General features: G+C 40.8%; 1 protein-coding gene across 4 annotated transcripts in view; it reads right to left on the reverse strand.

Annotated features, from left to right (window-relative positions):
- KBTBD12 (kelch repeat and BTB domain containing 12) overlaps positions 1-20,456 on the reverse strand; it is an 87,338-nt gene that overhangs the window by 39,272 nt on the left and 27,610 nt on the right. For 3 of the 4 annotated variants that reach the window (XM_032842802.1, XM_032842803.1, XM_032842801.1), the window contains one exon: positions 1,567-1,764. The exons of the other annotated variant lie outside the window; for it this stretch is intronic. In XM_032842802.1, the coding sequence (XP_032698693.1) occupies positions 1,567-1,764 (198 nt within the window). The remainder of the gene's footprint in view (positions 1-1,566; positions 1,765-20,456) is intronic. 4 annotated transcript variants of the gene reach the window in all.

Here is a 20,456-nt window from a genome sequence, read left to right on the forward strand (position 1 = left end):
TCCTTTGAAGAAAGAGAGGGAAAAGGGAAATGAAAGCTTTTTATTATGGAAATGTTCAAGCGTACACAGAAGTAGTGAAATAATGTGCTGATGATGCATCCATTAGCCAACTTTAACAATTATCAACATTTTACCGACGCCATAAAATCTGCTCTTCCCCCCCTCACTCCATTGACTTGTTTTAAAAAGTATTTGTTGGAGTAGATGAAAGTGAGTTTCAGACAGCATATCCTTGTCACCCATAAATACTTTTAAGTGATCTCTAATTGTTCACATTCTTCTTTTTCCTTTCTCCTTTATACAAAACCACAATGCCACTATTATCATAACCTAACAATGAACAATTCCCTACTATCCTCTAATATTCTAGTCCATGTTAAAATTTTCCGGACTATCTGAAAAATATCTTTTTATGCAAGATTTGTCCAAATCAAGAGCCAAATAAGGCCCACTCATTGTATTTGGTTCATTTATCTCCTGTCTCTTTTAGTTTGTAATGATAACTTCATTCTTTAACTTCTATATAACGATGTGCATTAAAAATGAAGATGGGCTTATTAAAGGCTTGGCCTTGTTGCAGTGTCAGCTTTATTTGAATCTGGCACCCTTCCAAAGTTTGAAGTGCTCTCATGGCATGCTTTTCACGGATATGTACTGGCCTAGTGCTTCTATTAGCGAGGTTAGAATTGAACAGTTAGTCATTTTAATATAACTGCACTCTGCCTTATTTACTGATGCAACCAATCAAGCTTTGCAGGAAGTTGCTTATTAGCTTTGTGCATATTTAAAAATGTCCCCTTACGTTAAAAATGATAAATCCATACTGTATATTGCAAAGATGGTACAATTTGATAGGTGGGAACTAAGTGTCGTAATAATTACATGCATTAGGCATTACTTTAGAAATGCTTTCAAGCAATTTATTTGAAGTGGGAGCAGTGGAGAAGGGAGAAGCACGTCCTCTGAGGGCGGGCTCTCTTGGTCAATAAGGACAGTGATAAAACCCAGCACTTCCGGTCGTGACTCCACTTCCACCTGTTCTTCAAGCGTCAGCACGGCAATTAGGATTCGACTTGCTTTTCCCAACTCTGTTCTCGTATTCAGCTAAGAGTTACTGAGTGTCTGCTCTATGGCAGACGCATTTTTTTTTAAAGATTTTATTTATTTATTTATTTATTTGACAGACAGAGATCACAAGTAGGCATAGAGAGAGAGTGGAGGGAGAAGACTTCCCGCTGAGCAGAGAGCCCGATGCGGGGCTCGATCCCAGGACCCTGAGATCATGACCCGAGCTGAAGGCAGAGGATTTAACCACTGAGCCACCCAGGCGCCCCTGGCAGACACATTATAAACTAGATCTCATTTCACCCGAACGGTAGCCTGTGAAGGTAGTAGCGCTCTTTTGCTGATGTGAAAAGCCAAGTTCAGAGCTTGGCTCTGAAGGCCGGGCTTTTGCCAGGGCTCACCGTGCTCTCAGGATTATTCTTTGGCGGCCGGGTCAATTAAGGGGAGAGGTTAAAGTCAATGCAGAGGGAGGTTATCAAGCATTTGCAATGGGATCAATACCTGCTCCGTGGAATCCCCCGCAGACATAGAGCTTCCCATCCACGGCTCCTGCATTGGTGGAATTGGTTCGGAGGGAGAGCAGGGGACTTGGCATAGGTGGGCCCTCTCTCCAGAAGTCCCCATCAGGGTTATAGATCTCCACCACATCAAGGCACTTTCGAACCTGGCCTTTGTCTCGACCTACACAGCCAATTCCACCTACAGAGAACAGTACACGGAAATGAGACTGAGAACTTCAATTTCCCTGTGACTCGCACCCCCTTCCACCTACAATCTGTATCACACATTACAGGCCTTTGACTTTTCTGTCTTGCCTGGGGCTCCTTCTCAGGTAATTTCTAAGCAATAGTGATGTCTGTTCTGTACTCCACAGCCAAGTTGAATATCACCTTTTTTTTAGAGTGTTCTGTTTGTGCTTATGCATGAAACCGATTCCACTGCAGGCTTTATGTTCTACAACATCCAACGCTGGTTCACACCATGAACAGCCCCGTTAGGGGTTGTTTCATGTTTGCTTGCCAGGGCAGCTTGACTCTGACATCGGTCTTTCAGATGATCCTTGCCAGCGATTTCACTGACCTGCCAGTAGGGGGCGTCCTTTCTGTTCCTCCTCGACGTAAACCTGTCTCTTCCTCGCCTAAGGTGCGGGGACTTTTCCCCATTAGGGAAGGGCCATTCTTCGACAAATTTCAGGTTGGGGGTCAAAGAAAGGCTCCAAACCCAAATGCCCAGTGCTCTTCCATTTTCAGATGATACGATTCATTCAACAGATACTGGTAATAAGTGAGAGTGGTGACGGCAGAGGACTTTGGAGGAAGGCTATTTTTAAAAAATTTTTATTTTCCCCCTCTTTGCTGACGGAGCCCAGCCTGTTTCCTGTCTCAGAGTGGATCCAGGGCGTGAGGCTATCAACTCAGGAAGCTCTTAGCAGCTTTCTCTCTTATCCGACTGGATAAATAATTTAGCCCATTACAGTGCCAAGTCAGCCGCAGCGTTTCCGAGGAGGGGAACACACTGGCCTTGGTTAACTGCACGGCTCTGCGCTTCACGGCCCTCTTTCAGGGTGGCGCTGTGGTAGCTGGAGGTTTCCTAGCCCAGCAAAAAGTGGCATTTCCAGTTTGTGGGGCAAGACAGCTTCGAGAAGAGGACTTCTCTCCAGCAGCTAAACTTGGCCACTTCCCAACAGGTAAGAATGAGATGCTTTAGTTACTTGCTCCCCAAGACCCAGGAGAGATATTGCTAGGCTGGATGATATTACAACCACTTCAGAAGACCTATGAACAAGGGGAAGCGAACAGGTTAAGTGCAAGTCCCTGGGAGCCAGGCTGGGGCACGCCAAGCAACCAGCATCCTGAACATAACTTAAGACGTTTCAATGAAGGTCCATTACAAAAGCTTCCTCAACATCGTGCATATGAAGAATGGGCATTATTCTTTTGGTTTTTGAAATAATTAGAGCGCTTGTCATTTTTGTTTCTCTGTTACTGAGTGTATTTAATTATAACGTTCAGCCCTTCCTCCGCTCTTGGAAACATGTGCCCTTTCTGTTTGGTTGGCAGAGAGCGCACACGCTCCCCTCGAGGGTGCCATGGCTGGCGGGGTATTGTCTCGGCTTCTGACCATTAACGTCTGAATGCGTTCTCCTTCTCACTTGGATGTAATCCCACCATCAAGTACACTTAGAGCATCACTCTAACAGCAGACTAATGAGCTTAAACTGAAGGTGAATCCTGATTAGATAAATAATCAAATATAAGCGTGATCTTTATTAATAAGTCAGTAGCAGCACTACAAGAGAACTCTTCTGATGAGAGAAATCGAGGGTAGGATCAGTACATCTTCAGAATTTCAATGAGACACCTCCATATCTTTAATTTATATGCTACCAGAACCTCTCAGCCTGACTTTTCTGTATTCAAAACAGGTCAATGGATAGAAACTGTCTTTGCGAGTCATGCCCAAATGGACCTCGAATGCCAACTCTACACCTCAGGGTTTTAGTGGTGGTGGGGGAGGGGCGGGAGAAAACGACAGGACAGTGCCTCCCTCCCCTCATTTCTGTTTCTACAAAGATGAAGACCTGCTCTTCTTGGGTTTGGCTGCCACAGATTCATCCCTTTCTTTCCTCTTCTTTGCAGGCTCACACGCAAAGCCTGTCAGGGAGCTGGCTGAGGGCAGAGGTGAGCCACCCGCCTAGGACTCCCTGTCCTCAGCACCCTGCCTACAGTGGCCCTGGCTCCCAGCTCTTGCCTGCTGAGCTGCCTTCAGGTGGCGGGCTTACTCTGTTCTTCCCTGGGCTGGATCCAAAAGAGGAAGGGGATTGTGTAATTGGTCTGACAAGCTCTCAAAGTTGCTTGCATTGCCAAAGAAGCTTTTGAAACAAGCTTTAGTAAATGTCTTTGCTGTCGTTCGCTCCCTTGTGACACAGAAAAAGCAGGTAGGCTTTTGGGAACAGACAGATCTTGGTTCATATGCTTGTGTCCATTTCCTAACATGGGTCCCTTTGATCACTTTAAGCCTCAACTTTCTCATCTGTAAATTAAAGATATTAATATCACGTTCATAAGTTGTGGCAAAGATTAAGTGATTACATAACTGTAACGAGGTAAAAGGGCATTACTCTGGGAATTTCTTTATTCTCACGTACTGCTTGTGAACAAAGTGGCACCTAGCAAGCATTCGGTCATGTTAATTCTTTCTCCTGCATGTTCTAGAGTGTTGGGTAAATAAGCCAGTGTCCACCGAATTGGCTGAAATCTTACATTTGCTTACTCTGAATTTAACTATTTTCTAGGTCTACAGTTGATGGCCTACTGACTATATGGTCAAATCTCTCTTAAAATTTTCTTCCAAGGTTGGATAGAGACAATCAAAATGTCAAAGGGCTACCATTTAAATAGGCCAAGCGTTCACCTCAACCATTGGTTGGGGAGGAAAGCTCCCTGACAAGATTTAGAGGAATTCATTTGTTGGTGAACATCTGAGAGAGGTAGACTCTGGCCGGTGACATCCTAAAGGCCAGGCAAGGATTTCGCAATCCCAGGCCTCCAGGAGGGAAGCTGGCCCACACATCTGAGAGGACAGACTACTTCCTGACTCGCACGTCAAAGGCAATCTATTCACTGCTGATATGATGCCTGTGACCATTTGTTCTCACTGGAGTTGTCTGCTCTCTGAGCTTTTTCCACTCTCATTTTAGAGTTCCCAAGGTGGAGCCCAAGACCCTAGAAGACAAAATCTTATACCTTTCTTAGTCTAACCAGGCGTCTCGGGTGTTTTAGAAAAAAAGTCTTCGAGGACTGGGTTGAAAGCACGCTCATCTGCCATTTACAAAATTCTGGGTGATGCTGGCCTTGCTTATTGAGTGTGTCTTGGCTCACAGATCGTGGGCTGATAGTCCACATTTACTTGATAAGGCCTTCCTCTTCACCTGCTAACCCTTTACCATGCTTTGCCAGTTTTGTTTTTTTTTTCTCGCCAGGTTAAGAAAACAATCAACTGTCCGCATTTGCTTTGCTCTTCAAAACACAATACCATGAAAATCAAATAAAAGAGCTGAAAAGGAAGACCAAGTTCCATTTGTTAAAGCTTGATTCTGCTTGATTTTAGAGGGAAAATCAGCTGTTTGAAAGATCTCACGTTTCCACCAGAATAAGAAATACATTTCCAAGTGGAAATGTGGGTAGCGGGATAGTAAATTCTGGCACTGAGCCTGTGGGTGGCAAATAAGCTGCAGTTACAAAATTGCTGTCCCCCTGATTCTGAATGGCCCCTGGGCTTCATTTCTTAACCTGGTACTGGGCACCAGTGGATTTCACTGTGTGAGTCAAGTCTGGCCCCATCCTGTCAGTTCTTTCAAGCCCTGGACCTATCTTTCCCTTGTTCCTTCCCTGTTCCTCTTCACGAGTTTGTCCTGCAGGCCCTGGCAGGTCTGAAGGCTGAGCCGGTCTGGGGAGAACAAGGGAGAGCCTGGGAACGGTGGGTAACAGCAAGCGTACCCGGTGACGTAGAGATGTGACAGCAGGTCAGAGGTGACAAGGCACAGCCTCAGATGAGTAGCGCCACTATCCAGCTTGGTTCAGCACCCTCTGTATCTCAGCCATTGCCCAGTTCTGTTGGTTGCGCCTCAACGCATCTCCTGTCTGTCCCTTCCTGGAAAGATACGCAGCTTTCATGACCCAGACACTGCCTGGAGCCTCACCTTTCCTCCAGCGCACTCCACGGCCTTGTGCTGCAGGCATACAGGTTACAGCTGTATAGCTCTTGGCCTTTGCTTGGGCTGGTCTCTGCCTAGAATGACCTCTTCTCTGCCTCCCCCACTTCATAACCTCCTACTTCTCTTTTAAGGCTCAGTTCAATAGTCACCACTAAGAAATCCTTCATGTCCAGGGGCACCTGGCTGGCTCAGTCCATACAGCATGTGACTCTTGATCTCCGGGTTGTGAGTTAGAGCCCCACGCTGGGTGTAGAGATTACTTAAAAATAAAAAATAAAAATAAAAATAAAGAAGTCTTTCATGTCTCTCTACACAAAATTGGTCATTCCTTTCTTTGGCTCCCACTGTCTTTTGAACAGAAATCAGATTCTTATAAGATATATTGTTCTTTATTTAGGTTTGTCTTGCCATTAGTTTAGATTATAAGTCACATGAGGGCAGAATAGTGTCTAATTTATATCTGTATTCTCAACACTTTTTATAGATAGTTAAATAAAAATTTAACTAAATGTATAAAAGGATCAGCTCCTTGCCCTCACCCCAGGTATCTTATCTTCTTATACTTTTTTCTTGTCAAAAAAGCAATGACTGTCTTCCCAGAACGGGACAAGCCCGGAGTCCAGAGAGCTGAAAACTCACTTCCGGTCAGTTTAGAAAGGTCATCTTCTTCAGGATCTAGGAATCTACCCCCAGGTTGGCCTGCCTAAAGAATTAGTCACTTCTCTTAACCTGGGCTGGACCTAATCTAACAGGACACAGGTCAACACTCTGCTAATACTTCTCTGAAGTGGCCTTGTGAGAACTAGTCACCAGATACAGTGCACAGCTGAAAAATGTGGATACACAGGATATGAATCCTTCTCTGAGCCGCTAAGTATAATGTCTTCTTTGTAAGGGATCTTAATAATATTTCCTGACTAACTATTAATCTTTGGCATATTTATCTCATGTATAAACAAAATGATTTGCAGGAAGTCATCATTTTGTGCTCATTTCCATATTTGCCCAAGAACTAATAGAGAAAGAGAGTGATAAAAAAATGATCACATCTATGAATTAGGATAAACTAGTTGAAGGTAATACATTCTACTCCTTTATGATGTTTTAAAACATATATTATGTTATCTCTGGCTTAGTGAGTTGAGGATACCAGACGTAATTAAAGATTTTCTTAAGGATTCAGGAGTAACCATATGACCTGTTGTCATTAATATGCCATAGATATGGAGTAGTTGACTCTCTACCTCAGGCTTCACGAGAACAGACCTGAGATTTACTTTCTTGAACAAATCCTTGCCATTGGTGTGGCTTTTAGCAATTTATCTCTTTTGGTAGGAAAAAAGCATAGAACGTATAGTTGCACAATCCTTTGGCTACAGAACACTATGCTTTTCTGCAAACATATGCAACTAAATCAGTGGCCAAGACAACCCTCTCCAAAGACACTTCTCGTTCATTTTCAGCACTGTTTCATCAGCGACTTTCTCGTCGTAAGGGTTTCCAACTTTGACTTCAGGATAAGGAACACTTTAAACTTCTAATTAATTTTAAGCAGTGTATGTTTTGAATATCCCCCTTGTATTTGTCCTAGATATCAGAAAATAACACGTTTAAGATTCTTTTGTCCTTAAGACACAGTCTACTAGGAAACCAAAGGTGAATATGAAACCATAAGTGATATAGCACTATAATTATACGTGGATTGAATAAAGCAGAATTTCTAACTAATGGTCATAATGAAATGTGGGACTGTCAACTCTCCGTGAACTTTTAGGGTATCAGTGATAAAAATTCCTAATAGCTAAATTGCAATTTGGGAGCCGCAGGCAAACTTCGGTCTCTTAGAGACTTATTTCCGGATTCCCTGTTGAGAGTGCCAGATAATCAAGGTTAAAATCCTTCATATGGGGGTGACTGGGTGGCTTAGTTGGTTAAGTGTCCGACTCTTGATTTCGGTTCAGGTCATGATGTCAGGGTCATGAGATAGAGCCCCGCATTGGGCTCTGTGCTCAGCGGGGAGTCTGTTTGAGATTCTCTCCCTTTCTGCTGCCTTTCCTCCTGCTGAGTCTCCCTCTCTCTCTTTCAAATACACAAATAAATCTTTTTAAGAATCCTTCATTGATTAATGGAAATACATTTCATGGACATCCACAACAAAAAGATGATGAGGTTTCACTCCGGTTCAAAGTCCCCTCAGCTGATGAATCCCTAAATGCAAGCCTTTTCTCAGAGAAAGAGGACACGAAGAATACCTTGTCTGACGTCTTTGTCCATTGTAAAAACATAGTGCCCCCTTTTTTTCTCTTCTTTCTGTCTCTCTTTCTTTCTTTCTTTTTTTTTTTTTTTTTTTGTCTTGCATGAACTTAAGTCCAGAACACTTCTGGGATTCGATCAGACCATACCCAACAGCCTGCTCTGATAACTTATGAATGCCGGAATACTTTTTTTAAAAAAGATTTTATTTATTTATTTGACAGAGAGAGTGAGCATGAGAGAGAGCATGTGCAGCAGGGAGGCAGAAGCAGGCTCCCCGCTGAGCAGAGAGCCTGATGCGGGGCTCGATCCCAGGACCCTGAGATCATGACCTGAGCAGAAGGCTGATGGCCCCCAATGCCAGGATACTTTGACCGAATGAGCTTGCCATCCTCCTAGGGTACCTGACTACACTCTGCCCAGGGGAAGGGAGTTTGACTCGTTCATCTCTGCATCTGTTCTACAAGCTGGGCCCGGGGCTGGCTTATGCCGTACGTACTTAGTAAATATTCTGGGCATGTGATCCCTCCACCTCTTCACTGTTCTCACCATTATTTGTATTTCTCCAAATGTAGTGTCCTATGATTATTCTCGCCAGAACTACCTGGATGCTTCCTACCATTCAGATTCCTAAGTCCCACTCCAGACCTCCTAGCTCAGAGTATGCCGAGCGTGAGGGTCAGGGAGCTGCCATTTTAACAAACTGAGGTAATTTGAGAAACACTTATGTTAACTTTTAAAAAGGTGCTTAGAGAGTTTTATCCAAAGAAGGATAAAGGCAAAAGCTTACCATAATGAAACTTAACTTCTTTGATCTCATACAATCTTTCAACTCTAGAGAGATCTTTGAAGTGCATTTACTCTAGTGACTGGAACCTTCAGGGTGACTTGCCCTGTGCCACCCGCAGTGGCTCTCCAGCTGGGAGGCAGACCACAGTGTGACCCTTTCAATAAGCTAGTGAGGCCCAGAGCGGTCTCCTGGAGAAAGTGGCACCAGTGGTTTGAGGCATCAGCTGTGCGGGAAGACTTTTGCTGGCTGGCTCCCCAGACAGGGAAAGGAAAAGTTCAACTTTAAAAAATTACCCACAATGCCTATAACTCTGATGATCTTTGTGGCTTTTTAGGGGGTTGGAAGAACAGGACAAACTGTAGAGATGAGAGAAGTCAGTGCGGTAAACCAGTATTCACCAAGCTCCTATCACAGAAGCCAGGCCCTGGGCTGGCTCTTGGAAGCAATGTGGACACGGAAGAGGCAAGGTCTCTTCCCATAAGCCGGCTGACTGTAGTGTGAGGAGGGCGATGACCGACCCAGAGCTGCTTGTGCAGGGAACCAGCGCAATTAACCCTCACTTAGTGCTCCCACAACCACCAAGGGTGTTTTTTGCCAGACGTTGAAGGATGTGTAGGAGTTAGCGAAATGGAGGTGGAGGCATTAAAAACAGAGGCAGGAGAACAGCACAGGCACAGAGTGGAGGTGTGTTCAGGAAATGACTGTCAGTTCCCGTGGCTGGAATTCAGGTCTTGTGGGGTTGGGAGGGAAGAGGCTGGAGGAGATGGGGCTTGCCAGAAATCCATATTTATGAGTATCCATTGTCATTTCAGAAGCAAGTATAATTAATTAAAAGTAGGAGATCTAAAATGCTTGCTAGTTTATTTCACAACGGCTTTCTTTTTTTTCAAAGAAACCTCTGGTACCATATTTAAAATCAATTTTTTGTAATACAGACACTCAACAAGAGCTCACAGCTAAGGTTTCATGGGGTGGAACCCAGAAGTTTTTTATTTTTTATTTTATTTTTCAGAAGTTTTGATATTTCTCAGAAGTTTACCAATAGGAGTCTGCATTTAATCATCTCCTACATTATTACTTTTAAAAATATAATTTTAAACCTTGAAAATAAGGAGTTAACATTTTCTCACAGTAATAGGATATATTACCCTAAATTTTTTAGGCTGCCTGTTTAAAGGACATTTTTTGGAAGACTAGGATATATTTGAGTTAAAGTAGCTTAACTGTCTCTTATAATAAGCCTTCATAGTACACATGACAAAAGATTGTTCTTAAAAAATAAAGCTTTAAGGATGGAATGGCTTTCAACAGTACTGTCTGGTCTCTTTCCAGAGTTTTGTTTGGTTCCACCATTGAGCCCACGGCCCACTCCCTTCTGTGCATCCCAGTGAAAATGGCTGCACTCCTGAGAAAGTCCTCAGAAAAAAAGCCAAAATGAAAATCAGCCAGTTTTAAATCCCTGGGTTTTCAATAGCATGTCATTAACTCATAAGGCTTATATAGACTCTTGAAATTATTGTAGACTCTCCAGGAAGTTATGCAACAGAAGGGCCAACTATAGTGTGCAAAACTGATAAAATACACATGTGACAAAGTGAACAGTGGAGTCACTTACCCAAAGAATCTATATTTTTATTTTAAGAAGGCAACTGAGAGATTTCCAGGAAAAACTATCCAATATCTGACAAATAGGCTTCTTGGCTAGTTTGCCATAATCCCAGGAGCTGTTTTCAACTAAGTTCAAGTTGTTTTGTGTGGCAAGACACTTTTCAAAGACATTTCTGCAGAAACTTAAGACGTGTTAACTGAAGCCAATATTCAAACATCTCGAGAACTCCCATCAAACCTCTAGGTCGGCCGTAGCCATGGTGTCCAGTGGTTCAAACAGAAAGAATACATTCCAGACAATATTTTCCAAGAGGCCCTCATGTGCAAACGTGCACCTGCTCTACACAGCAAAGCCGTCTGTGTGAATGGGTAGGATGTCTTCGGTGCATATTTATAATGGGAGGGAATGAAAACAGTGGGTCGGCTGAACATTTTCGAAGAGCTTTAGAAAGAGGGTAGAACTGGACACACAGCCACTGGGGATCTTAAACTGAGCTTCTCCCCACTTTCTCCCCCCACTCCCACCCTGCCCCAGAAGTATTTACTCCATGGGGTTTCCTTAGACGGAGGAGACCATCATCAGAACAAGATTCTGTTATAACCACTGTCATGTTCTCCTTTGTGTAATTTTAGTCTTTACTCCTTTGATCATATTTTTTTTCCCTTTCTGGTGTACCAAGGGCTGATGACCATTCTAACTTTTTAATTTGCCTCTCCTAAGTGATTGCCTGTGCAGCTAGTATGCTATGGAGATATGTCAAGCTGATGTTACCAATCATGATGCAACACAAACATGAAAAAAATGTCCCTGTACCCAGAAAGGGGGATAAAAATTTTCTTGAGATTGTTAAAAAAAAAAAAAAAAGAAAAACCCATAAAATATACACACATGTCCCTCTAAATGGTGTCATTTAGACCAAGTTCTCACACTGGTGCTTACACCATAACCTCATTGCAGTTTCAACCTCCCCTGGAAATGTGGCCTTAACTGGTCAGGCGGAAATTTTTTAGTCCCTGCCCTGAGTCTGCACTTGGGTCCTCTCCAGCACCCCTAAGAAAGATGAGGTCATCTGCACGATCAGACACCTTGCTTTTCCCCCTAGAAAGCAGCCTTGCCTAAAACAAGCCTCTCTTTTCTGCTGATAACTTTCTTGTCCCTACCCTCTCTCTGTAACAACCTTCCATTATGTACCAGTCCTCAGAGTGCCTCTCCACTTGCTAGATGGGATGATGCCTGATTCATGAATCATTGAATAAAGCCAATTACATCTTCAGTTTTACTTGAGTGAATTTTGTTATTTAACAGGATGTAATAGTGACTGTTTATCATGAGCTCTAGAGACGAAATACCTCCAGCTCCAGTAAAGCCGATCACATCTCTATTGCAGTGTTCAGGTTCTTTCCTTCTGGGTGGGAGTCAGGCTCTTTGCCAACCCAGGACCGGGACCAATTAATTGTTCTATCAGTCTATTAGATGAGGTGTACGACCCTCCAATACCCTCTGGCAGGCTGTGTTTTCTTATAAAGAGTCTGAAGGGATAAAACCCTTCCCACGCTGATGGGACAGATTCCTAAGGATAACAATCCCATCCCCAGGTGCTGCTCAACTCAGGTGATCCTTGAAAATTTCTCCCTCACTTTGGCGGATATAGAAAATAGTAAACAAACTATTGTTTACTACTAAAATTCCTTTGCCCAAATAGCTATGGAAATTAGCATAACCTTTGGTTTTCTATTGCTAACCCAGAAGAGTCTGTGCTAATGCTGACACTTCATTTTGTACCTCGATTACCACAGAGGGGGTAGAAAAACTTCTATCCATGCAAAAAGAAGAGGCAAACTCTTAAGGTAGACTTAGGGAATTGCTGGGCCTTGTTTTGATGATGCGACCTGGAAAAGTTGAGATCGTGCCATGAGAATGTCCTCCACTCCCTTTTTGTATTACTTTGTTATACTTATATATCATACAGCTTGATTTATTTTTCCAGAGTCTTAAGTCTACAGTGCCATGTAGACCATGTAGGCACTGTCCTAACAAATGTTTCAACAACTGATTTGAAGACAGAAACAGGATGAACTCATGCCAAGCGACAAGCAAATTAAAAATCAGACCCACAAGTAAAACCTTGTCTTCAAAAAGAATCAACAATAGTGGAGAGCATCTGGACAGCCCCAATAGTGTCTCCTGTTGCTTAGGTTAGTAAAAGACTAGAAAGGGAGAGAATGAGAATATATCAAATTTCCACACTCTTAGCAAAAGCCTAGCTGTTCTGTGGCTAGAATAACCAATCAGTATCAGAAGTGATTTGCAGCCTGATTAATCAAGGAGTGACAACATGCTTCAGTTAACATGCTTCTAGAACCAGTCAGGGGGAGCCGCAGACTCTGAGTCAGCTGATCTGCTCACTGACTCCTCAGCTACGACTGGCTGGACCCATCCCTGTCTCTATAATGAACACCAACCATACTTCTAACGCTGACAGCAACCCACTCCCACCTGTGTAACAAAGAGAATCCAAAATAAACTCCTGCCCACAACCCTGAGATTAATAGCTCTGTTCAGTCACGGTACCTCTGACCAGTTAGCCATTCCTACACATAAGGAAGGCATATGCTCCGCATTTTTTTGATTCCAGATACTAAGTGCTGGTCTCATCCTTGAACAGTGATCAATAATTGACATTTAATTGAGAAACAGACTAATTTAAGATGCACTCAGAAATGAAGATATTAAAGCATGAAAGTAACTCAAGCTCATCTTCCTCTACCAAGCTTTGACTAATGTTGTCCCTGGTGCCAAGCATCTTTTCCTTCTGCTGACTAAGTCCTACCTATAGAGTGAGTGACTTGACCCTCCATATGTCCCCATGGGTGTACTTAACTGTATGCACAACTGATCTGACTGTATCTTCTTCTGGTCCACCAGGTCCTTCTGGGTATATAGTGTGATTTCATTTCTAGATGCTCAGCACCCTGCCCAGGGTCTGACATTATCATATGCCCAATATGTATTTGTTGAACAACTCGAATTACAATATGATAAGAAAATACGGTATCTCTCCAATGGAAATTATTAGTCTACCCGATGTCAATGTTATGCAATTGAATCTTGCCTATTATTTAAAAAGGCTTACCTTCCACTGAATTATTTCTCCCCTTAATTTGGAAAGGCCAAATTTTGCTCATTTTCATTCATCTAGTTCCGAAGAACTGTTTTCATTCCTAAGTCTCTTGATGCTGCTTCTTTCCCATTAGCCCAGGCTCTTTCTACCTCCTTCTTCCCACTTCCCTCACTATACAAATTATGAGTTTCTATACCATATTTTCTTTCCCTACTAAGTGTGTATCCACCTCCCCTTTACATGTTTTTAGCTCAATGACATGTTTTATAATTTTAATTTTTAAAAAATGTTATTGTAGTAAGAACATTTAACATGCGATCTATTCTCTTAACACATTTAAGAATGTACAATACAGTATTGTTGACTCTAGATACAATGTTGTACAGTAGCTCTCTGTATTGTATCCATCTTGCTTAACTAAGACTTTATGCCCATTGATTAATAACCCCCATTTCCTCCTTCCCCAGACCCTGGCAACACCATTCTACTCTTTGATTCTGTGAATTTTACTATTATCGATGCCTCAGATAAGTGAAATCAGGGAGTTTTTGTCTTTCTGTGACTGGCTTATTTCACTTAGCATAATATCCTCAAGGTTCATCCATATTTTTGCATATTACAGAATTTCCTTCTTTTTTAAGGCTGAATAATAGTCCATTGCATGTACATGCTACATTTTATTTGTTCATCTGTCAATGAACCCTTAGGTTGTTTCCAACCCTTGGCTATTGTGAATAGTGCTTCAACAAACATGGGAGTGCTAATCTCTCTTTGAGATCCTAATTTCAAATATTTGGATGAATATCCATGTTTGGATAAAGTCCCAGAATAAGTTCTGGGATTGCTGGATCATATGGTATTTTTTAATTTTTTATTTAAATTAATTAAATTAATTTACTTTATTTTTTATTTTTAAATTTCTTTTAATTTACTTTTAATTTTTTGGGTAATCTCCATACTATTTTCCATAGTGACTACACTATTTTGGATTATTACTAAGAGCATGTAAGGGTTCCAATTACTTCACATCCTGGCCAACACTTATTCACATGCAAAAAAATGAAATTGAACCCTTATCTCACACCATACACAAAAACCAACTTAAAATGGATTAAGGATTTAAGTATAAGGCATGAAACTATAAAACTCTTAGACGAATACTTAGGAGAAGACCTTAGCGACATTGGTTTTACAGTGGTTTCATGGATATGACACCAAAAGCACAGGCAACAAAAACAAAAATAAACAAATGGGACTACATCAAACTATTGAGTTTCTGCACAACAAAGGAAATAATTAGCAGGGTGAAAAGGCATCCTGGAATGGGAGGAAATATTTGCATACCATGTATCTGGTAAGGGGTTTGTAATTTTAATCTTTATACATATTGCCAAAATTATTATAAGTTCAGATAGCAATAAACAAAATTTAAAAACTACAAAAGTAACAGAAATCACATTATATTCTTACTCAAACCCTATGGGTCAAACTCTAAAGCCAATCCTTAAACTGGAAAGAAAGCAAGCATAGATAATAAAACTTGCATTTTACCCAAGCCATAATTTAGCTACTGCCCTGGCAAACCATTACAAAAGTTATTAGAGTCAGAGGACAAAATTAGCTAAATTTGATTTTTTAGCTCCTTTCCTTTCTCTGGCTCACCATCCAGCTTGCACATCAACTGTATAGCAACTAAAATGCAGGTACCGGAAAGAAGCAGAGACCTCACTTGCTTCCGTCTCTAAAGAGTAAGAATTTCTTTTTTCTTTTCTTTTTTTTTTTTTTAAAGATTTCATTTATTTATTTGACAGACAGAGATCACAAGTAAGCAGAGAAGCAGGCAGAGAGAGAGGAGGAAGCAGGCTCCCTGCCGAGCAGACAGCCTGATGCCGGGCTCCATCCCTGAGCCGAAGGCAGAGGTTTAACCCACTGAGCCACCCAGGTGCCCCAAGAGTGAAAATTTCTTAAGAGACCCAGTTAGAACTTTAACTTCAAACATGCAACCATTCTGTTTCTCAACTTGGATTTGTGAGAAGACCCTACAGAGTCCTGTTAAACAGGACTTAGGGATGAGATGTCACAGGACTTACATGCTTACATAGTGGTAAACCAGATTTCCCGAGTCGGCGCCTACAGAGAGCATCTAGCTTATGATTTTTGGCAAGAGATAAGGAAATAGTGAAACCCTAAAGCCCTAATCTTGAAGGCAGAGAGTTGCAGAGTCAGCACCATCCAATATATAACTCAGCGGGGTTACTGACCCCCACGCTCAGCTGACTCAAGGTAGAGACAGAACCAGATACTTTCCTAAGGGCCTCTGTAAACCCCTGATGATGGCTACTGAAGGAGTCTTAGTTGAATGGCAGGACCAAGATCAGTAACCTTGATCTAAGAAGGGTAAAAAGTAAGGCTCTGTTGTCAGATGACTGGTTCTGTTTCTGCTATGCCACTTAATACCTGTGAGCTTGAATAAGGCACTTACCCTGAGATTTTGTTCTTTCCCTTTTTTCCCTTTATAAAATTGTCAAACAAACATATCATACAAAAAGAATTCCATCTAAAGAAATGAAGTACAGCAATCATTTTTCCATTTCTTGGTAACATGTAGTATAGGTATTGGCAGGCTAACGATCCTAATGCAACTAGAAAAAAATGGGTAAAGAAAGAGAGTAAATTGAAAAAAATCACATTTTTAAAGATGTTAGGCCTTGAAAAAAATAAGGACTGGATGAGCTAAAATTCCAGAGAAGAAAGAGCCCTTTCTGGGCCATTTTTTATACCTGGGACATTTGCTTATTCTGGACCAAGGCAAAGAACTGGATTGGACACAGACGGGGGGACTCTAGTGAGGGGACGAGAAACCAGGGTGGGGGGCGGGGGGGAGTTGTGTGGGGCTGGTGTGACAGATTGAAAACTAGAGGATCTGCAAAGAGGAACTTCCCACATGTGGCCAATTTTATTTTTACTCAAAAATGCTGAGTTATAAAGGCAATCTGGGATTCTGGGCCAAATACTTTAAATGGTCAAAGGAGCATCTCAGAATTGCATGGTATGTAGAAGACCAAACCCAACTAAAGTGAGGGGCCCTGCTGTAAAGGAGAGGTCTCCCCTTGAGATATTGTCAGGTCTTAAAGCTGTTCATGAAAGCTAAAGGGCAAAGCTAAAAAAACTCTGAATGGAAGAACTGAATCCCCACAATCTTAGGGGAGAGGACAGAGATCCATGAAGTGCTCAGTCCAAAGCCTGGAAGACCAGGGAACAGGGACACACAATAGGCAAACTGAGTGTTACTAAAGCTTGACCCAGCCCTGGCCAGCTCAACCCCTGATTGGCTTTAGGTGACTAGTTCCTTGCTCTGTCTTACCAATGAAGGGCAGAGTCTTCTCTGGTGGAAGGACAGCACTGGGGACCTCTTTGGTGCCTTCCCATTATTCAGCAGACAATGAAAAATTACCAGGCATGTGAGTAGGCAAGGGCCAATAAAAAGAAAAAAAATAATAGGAGCAGACTCCTGAATTATTCAAATATTTGAATTAGTAGACCGATAAAATAACTCATTAATAATATAAAATAGAGGAAAAATGGACAAAGGGGAATGAAAAAATTGAAGAAATTCATGCAAGAGTTGGAATCAATGAAAAAGAATAAGGTGGACATTCTGGAAACACAAAATCATATCTGAAAATAAGAACTCTTAGGATAGTTAACAGCAGTCTGAATACCATGGAAGATGGGATAAGTGAATCTGAAGATAGCTCAATAAAAAATATTCAATCTGAAGTATAGGAAGAAAAAAAGTATGAATGGAGAGTCCAGATAAGATCATGGCCCACATCTAAATTCAAACATACAGCTAATTAGAGTCTCACAAAAGGAAAGAAGGGAGAGAATAAAGTAGAAGCAATATTCAGCAAGATAACAGCTGAAGATTTTCCCCAGACTGATAAAAACATCAATCTGTAAATTCCAAAAGCTCAGTGAACCCCAAACAGAAGGAAAACAAAGACATCGCACTTAGGCAGATCTCAGTGAAATTGCAGGAAACAAAGGTAAAGAGAAAGTATTAAAGGAAATATTTTCCCCCAGTCTACAGTGTATCTTCAATTTCTTAACAATGTCTTTCAGAGAATGAAAGTTTTAAAGTATGATAAAGTCTAATATATCAATATTTTATTTCATAGATTAAGGTTTTAGTGCCATATATAATAACTCATTGCATATCTCAAGGTAATGAAGATTTTCTTTATTACTCTGGAAGTTTTAAATTCTTGTGTTGTACTTTTTTTTGAGAGAGAGAGAGAGCATGTGTAAGTTGGGAGGTGTTGCAGAGGGAATGAGAGAGAGAGAGAATCTTATGCAGGCTCCATGCTCAGCCTGGAGCCCAATGCAGGGCTCGATCTCACAACCCTGAGATCATGACATGAGCCAAAACCAGGAGTTGGACCCTTAACCAACTGAGCCACTGAGATACTCCATTGTTTTACATTTATAGACATGATCTATTTTCAGTTAATTTTTGTGTAAGTGTGAAGTTTAGGCTGAAGTTCTTTTATTCTCTTACATATATGACTGATTGTTCCAATTATCTTGATTGTATAGGATTTTAATTTATAGAGGTGGCTGAGTGAGGAGAGATCAATGACATTGAAATAAGAATAATTAGTTACAATTCCTAAGAGAAGTGGGCATGCCATGACACTAGGGGCCACAGGGAGAAGAAACAAGGTCAGTCAGGAGGCAGAAAGGGCGGAGGGAAAGCATGTATACAAGCTCTTTTTACTACAGGGCAGGAAGTTGTTAGGTTGAGATAGCCCCTATTTGGCAGGAAGAGAAACACAGATGTTAGGAACTGTGGTTGGAAATGATTTGTTATATCATTTTCAAACATCCACAAAACCCGGAAGACAAGAGGGATGTAAACTTTGGCAGTTAGTTTGGTCCTGTGATCAATGGAAGCCAAATCTAAAATGACAGAAACTATGAAAGTCCATTAAAACACCAATGCTCTCTGTTGAAAGACTATCCTTTCTTCACTGAATTTCTTTTGCATCTTTGTCAAAACCCAACTGACCATACTTGTGTGGACCTATTTTTTGGGCTCTGTATTCTGTTCCATGGATTATCTACCTAACTTTGTGCAAATGCCACACTGTCTTCATTTTAGCTTTATAGAAAGACCTTAAAACCAGATAGTGTGATTCTTCCAACTTCACTCTTTTTCAAAATTGTTTTAACTACTCTAGTTTCTTTGTCTTCCCATGTAAATTTTAAATGACATTGTCTACAGCTGCAAAAGAATTTCTGGCATTTTGATTATAGTTGATGGCATTAAGATTATAGAACAATTTGGGGGATAATTGGCATTTTTACTTGCATCTTCCAATCCTCCTTGATTTCATCAGCATTTTGTAAGTTTAGCATATAGGTCCTATACATGTTTTGTTAGATTTATATATAAATATTCCATTTTGGGGGAGCAATTGTAAATTGATTTTTCAAATTATTTTTGTACTTTGCCAAAGTATGGAAATAAGATTGATCTTTTGTATTCTTTGGCAACACTAAATCCATTAATTCTAAGAATTTAAGAAATAGATTCTTTGAGATTTTCTACACAGACGATTCTATGTAGATGTCATTTAAAACAGAATTTTAGTTCTTCTTTTTCTTTGCCTTTTATTTCTTTTTCGTTCCTTATTGCATTAAGATTCCTAGTATGATGTTGAATAGTGACTGTGGACATTCTTGCCTTCTGTGTGAAGTTAGAGGGAAAGCATTCAATTTTCCCATTAAGAATAATGTTAATTGTAACTTTTTCATAGGTCCCCTTTAACAGGTTGAGAAGTTGAGGAAGTTCCCGTCTCTTCCGAGTTTGCTGAGAGTTTCTTTCTTTTTTTTATATTTTTAAATTTTTAAATAAACATATAATGTATTATTAGCCCCAGGGGTACAGGTCTGTGTATCTCCAGGTTTACACATTTCACTTGCTGAGAGTTTCTAACCATGGATGGGTGTTAAAGGGATTTTTCTGTGTCAGTTTGATGTGATCATGTGTTTCTTCTATAGACTTAATATAGTAGAGTACATTGATCAATTTTTGAAAATTGAACCAATCTTGCATTCCCAGGATAAAACTCATTTTTGGTCATGGTGCATTATTCTTTTATATATTGCGAGGTTGAACTTGCCAGTGTTTTCTTGAGTATTTTTGTGTCTATGTTCATGACGGATATTTGTCTGTATTTTTCTTTTTCTGTGCCATCTTTGGTTTCATATCAGGCAGTGCTGCCTCATAAAATGAGTTGTGGAGTGTTTCCTCTTCCTATATGTTCTGAAAGAGGTTACAGAATTGATGTTATTTCTTTGTTAAGTGTTTGGCTAAATTTATCAGTGAAAACTTCTAAGCCTAGCCATTTATTTTTTGGAATGTTATAAACTAAGAATTCAACATGTTTAATAGTTTTGAGTTACTGATTTCATCTTGGGTGGCTTTATGTAGTTTGTGGTTTTCAAGGAATTGGTCCATTTCTTTTAAGTTGTTGAATATATGTCTAGAGTTGTTTGTAGCACTGCTGCATTATCCTTTTGATGTCTGTGAAGACTGTAATAATATGCCCTATCTCATTTCTGATACTGGTAGTTTGCACCTTATTTCTCTTTTTGTTACTCTTGCTAGAAGTTTATCAACTGTATCAATCTTTTCAAAGAAACCGCTTTAGTTTCATTGATCGTCTCAATTTTTTGTTTTTATTTTTAGATTTCAATTTCATTGTTTTCCTTTATTTCCTTTCTTCTTCTTCTTCCTTTTTGAAAAAAATTATTTATTTATTTATTTATTTATTTGAGAAAGAGAGTGTGAGAGAGAGAATGAGCATGAGAAGTGGGAGGGGTCAGAGGGAGA

The sequence above is a fragment of the Lontra canadensis genome, unplaced genomic scaffold (assembly GCF_010015895.1).
Source record: "Lontra canadensis isolate GAN:19392208 unplaced genomic scaffold, GSC_riverotter_1.0 scaffold133, whole genome shotgun sequence".
NCBI classification, from domain to species: domain Eukaryota; kingdom Metazoa; phylum Chordata; class Mammalia; order Carnivora; family Mustelidae; genus Lontra; species Lontra canadensis.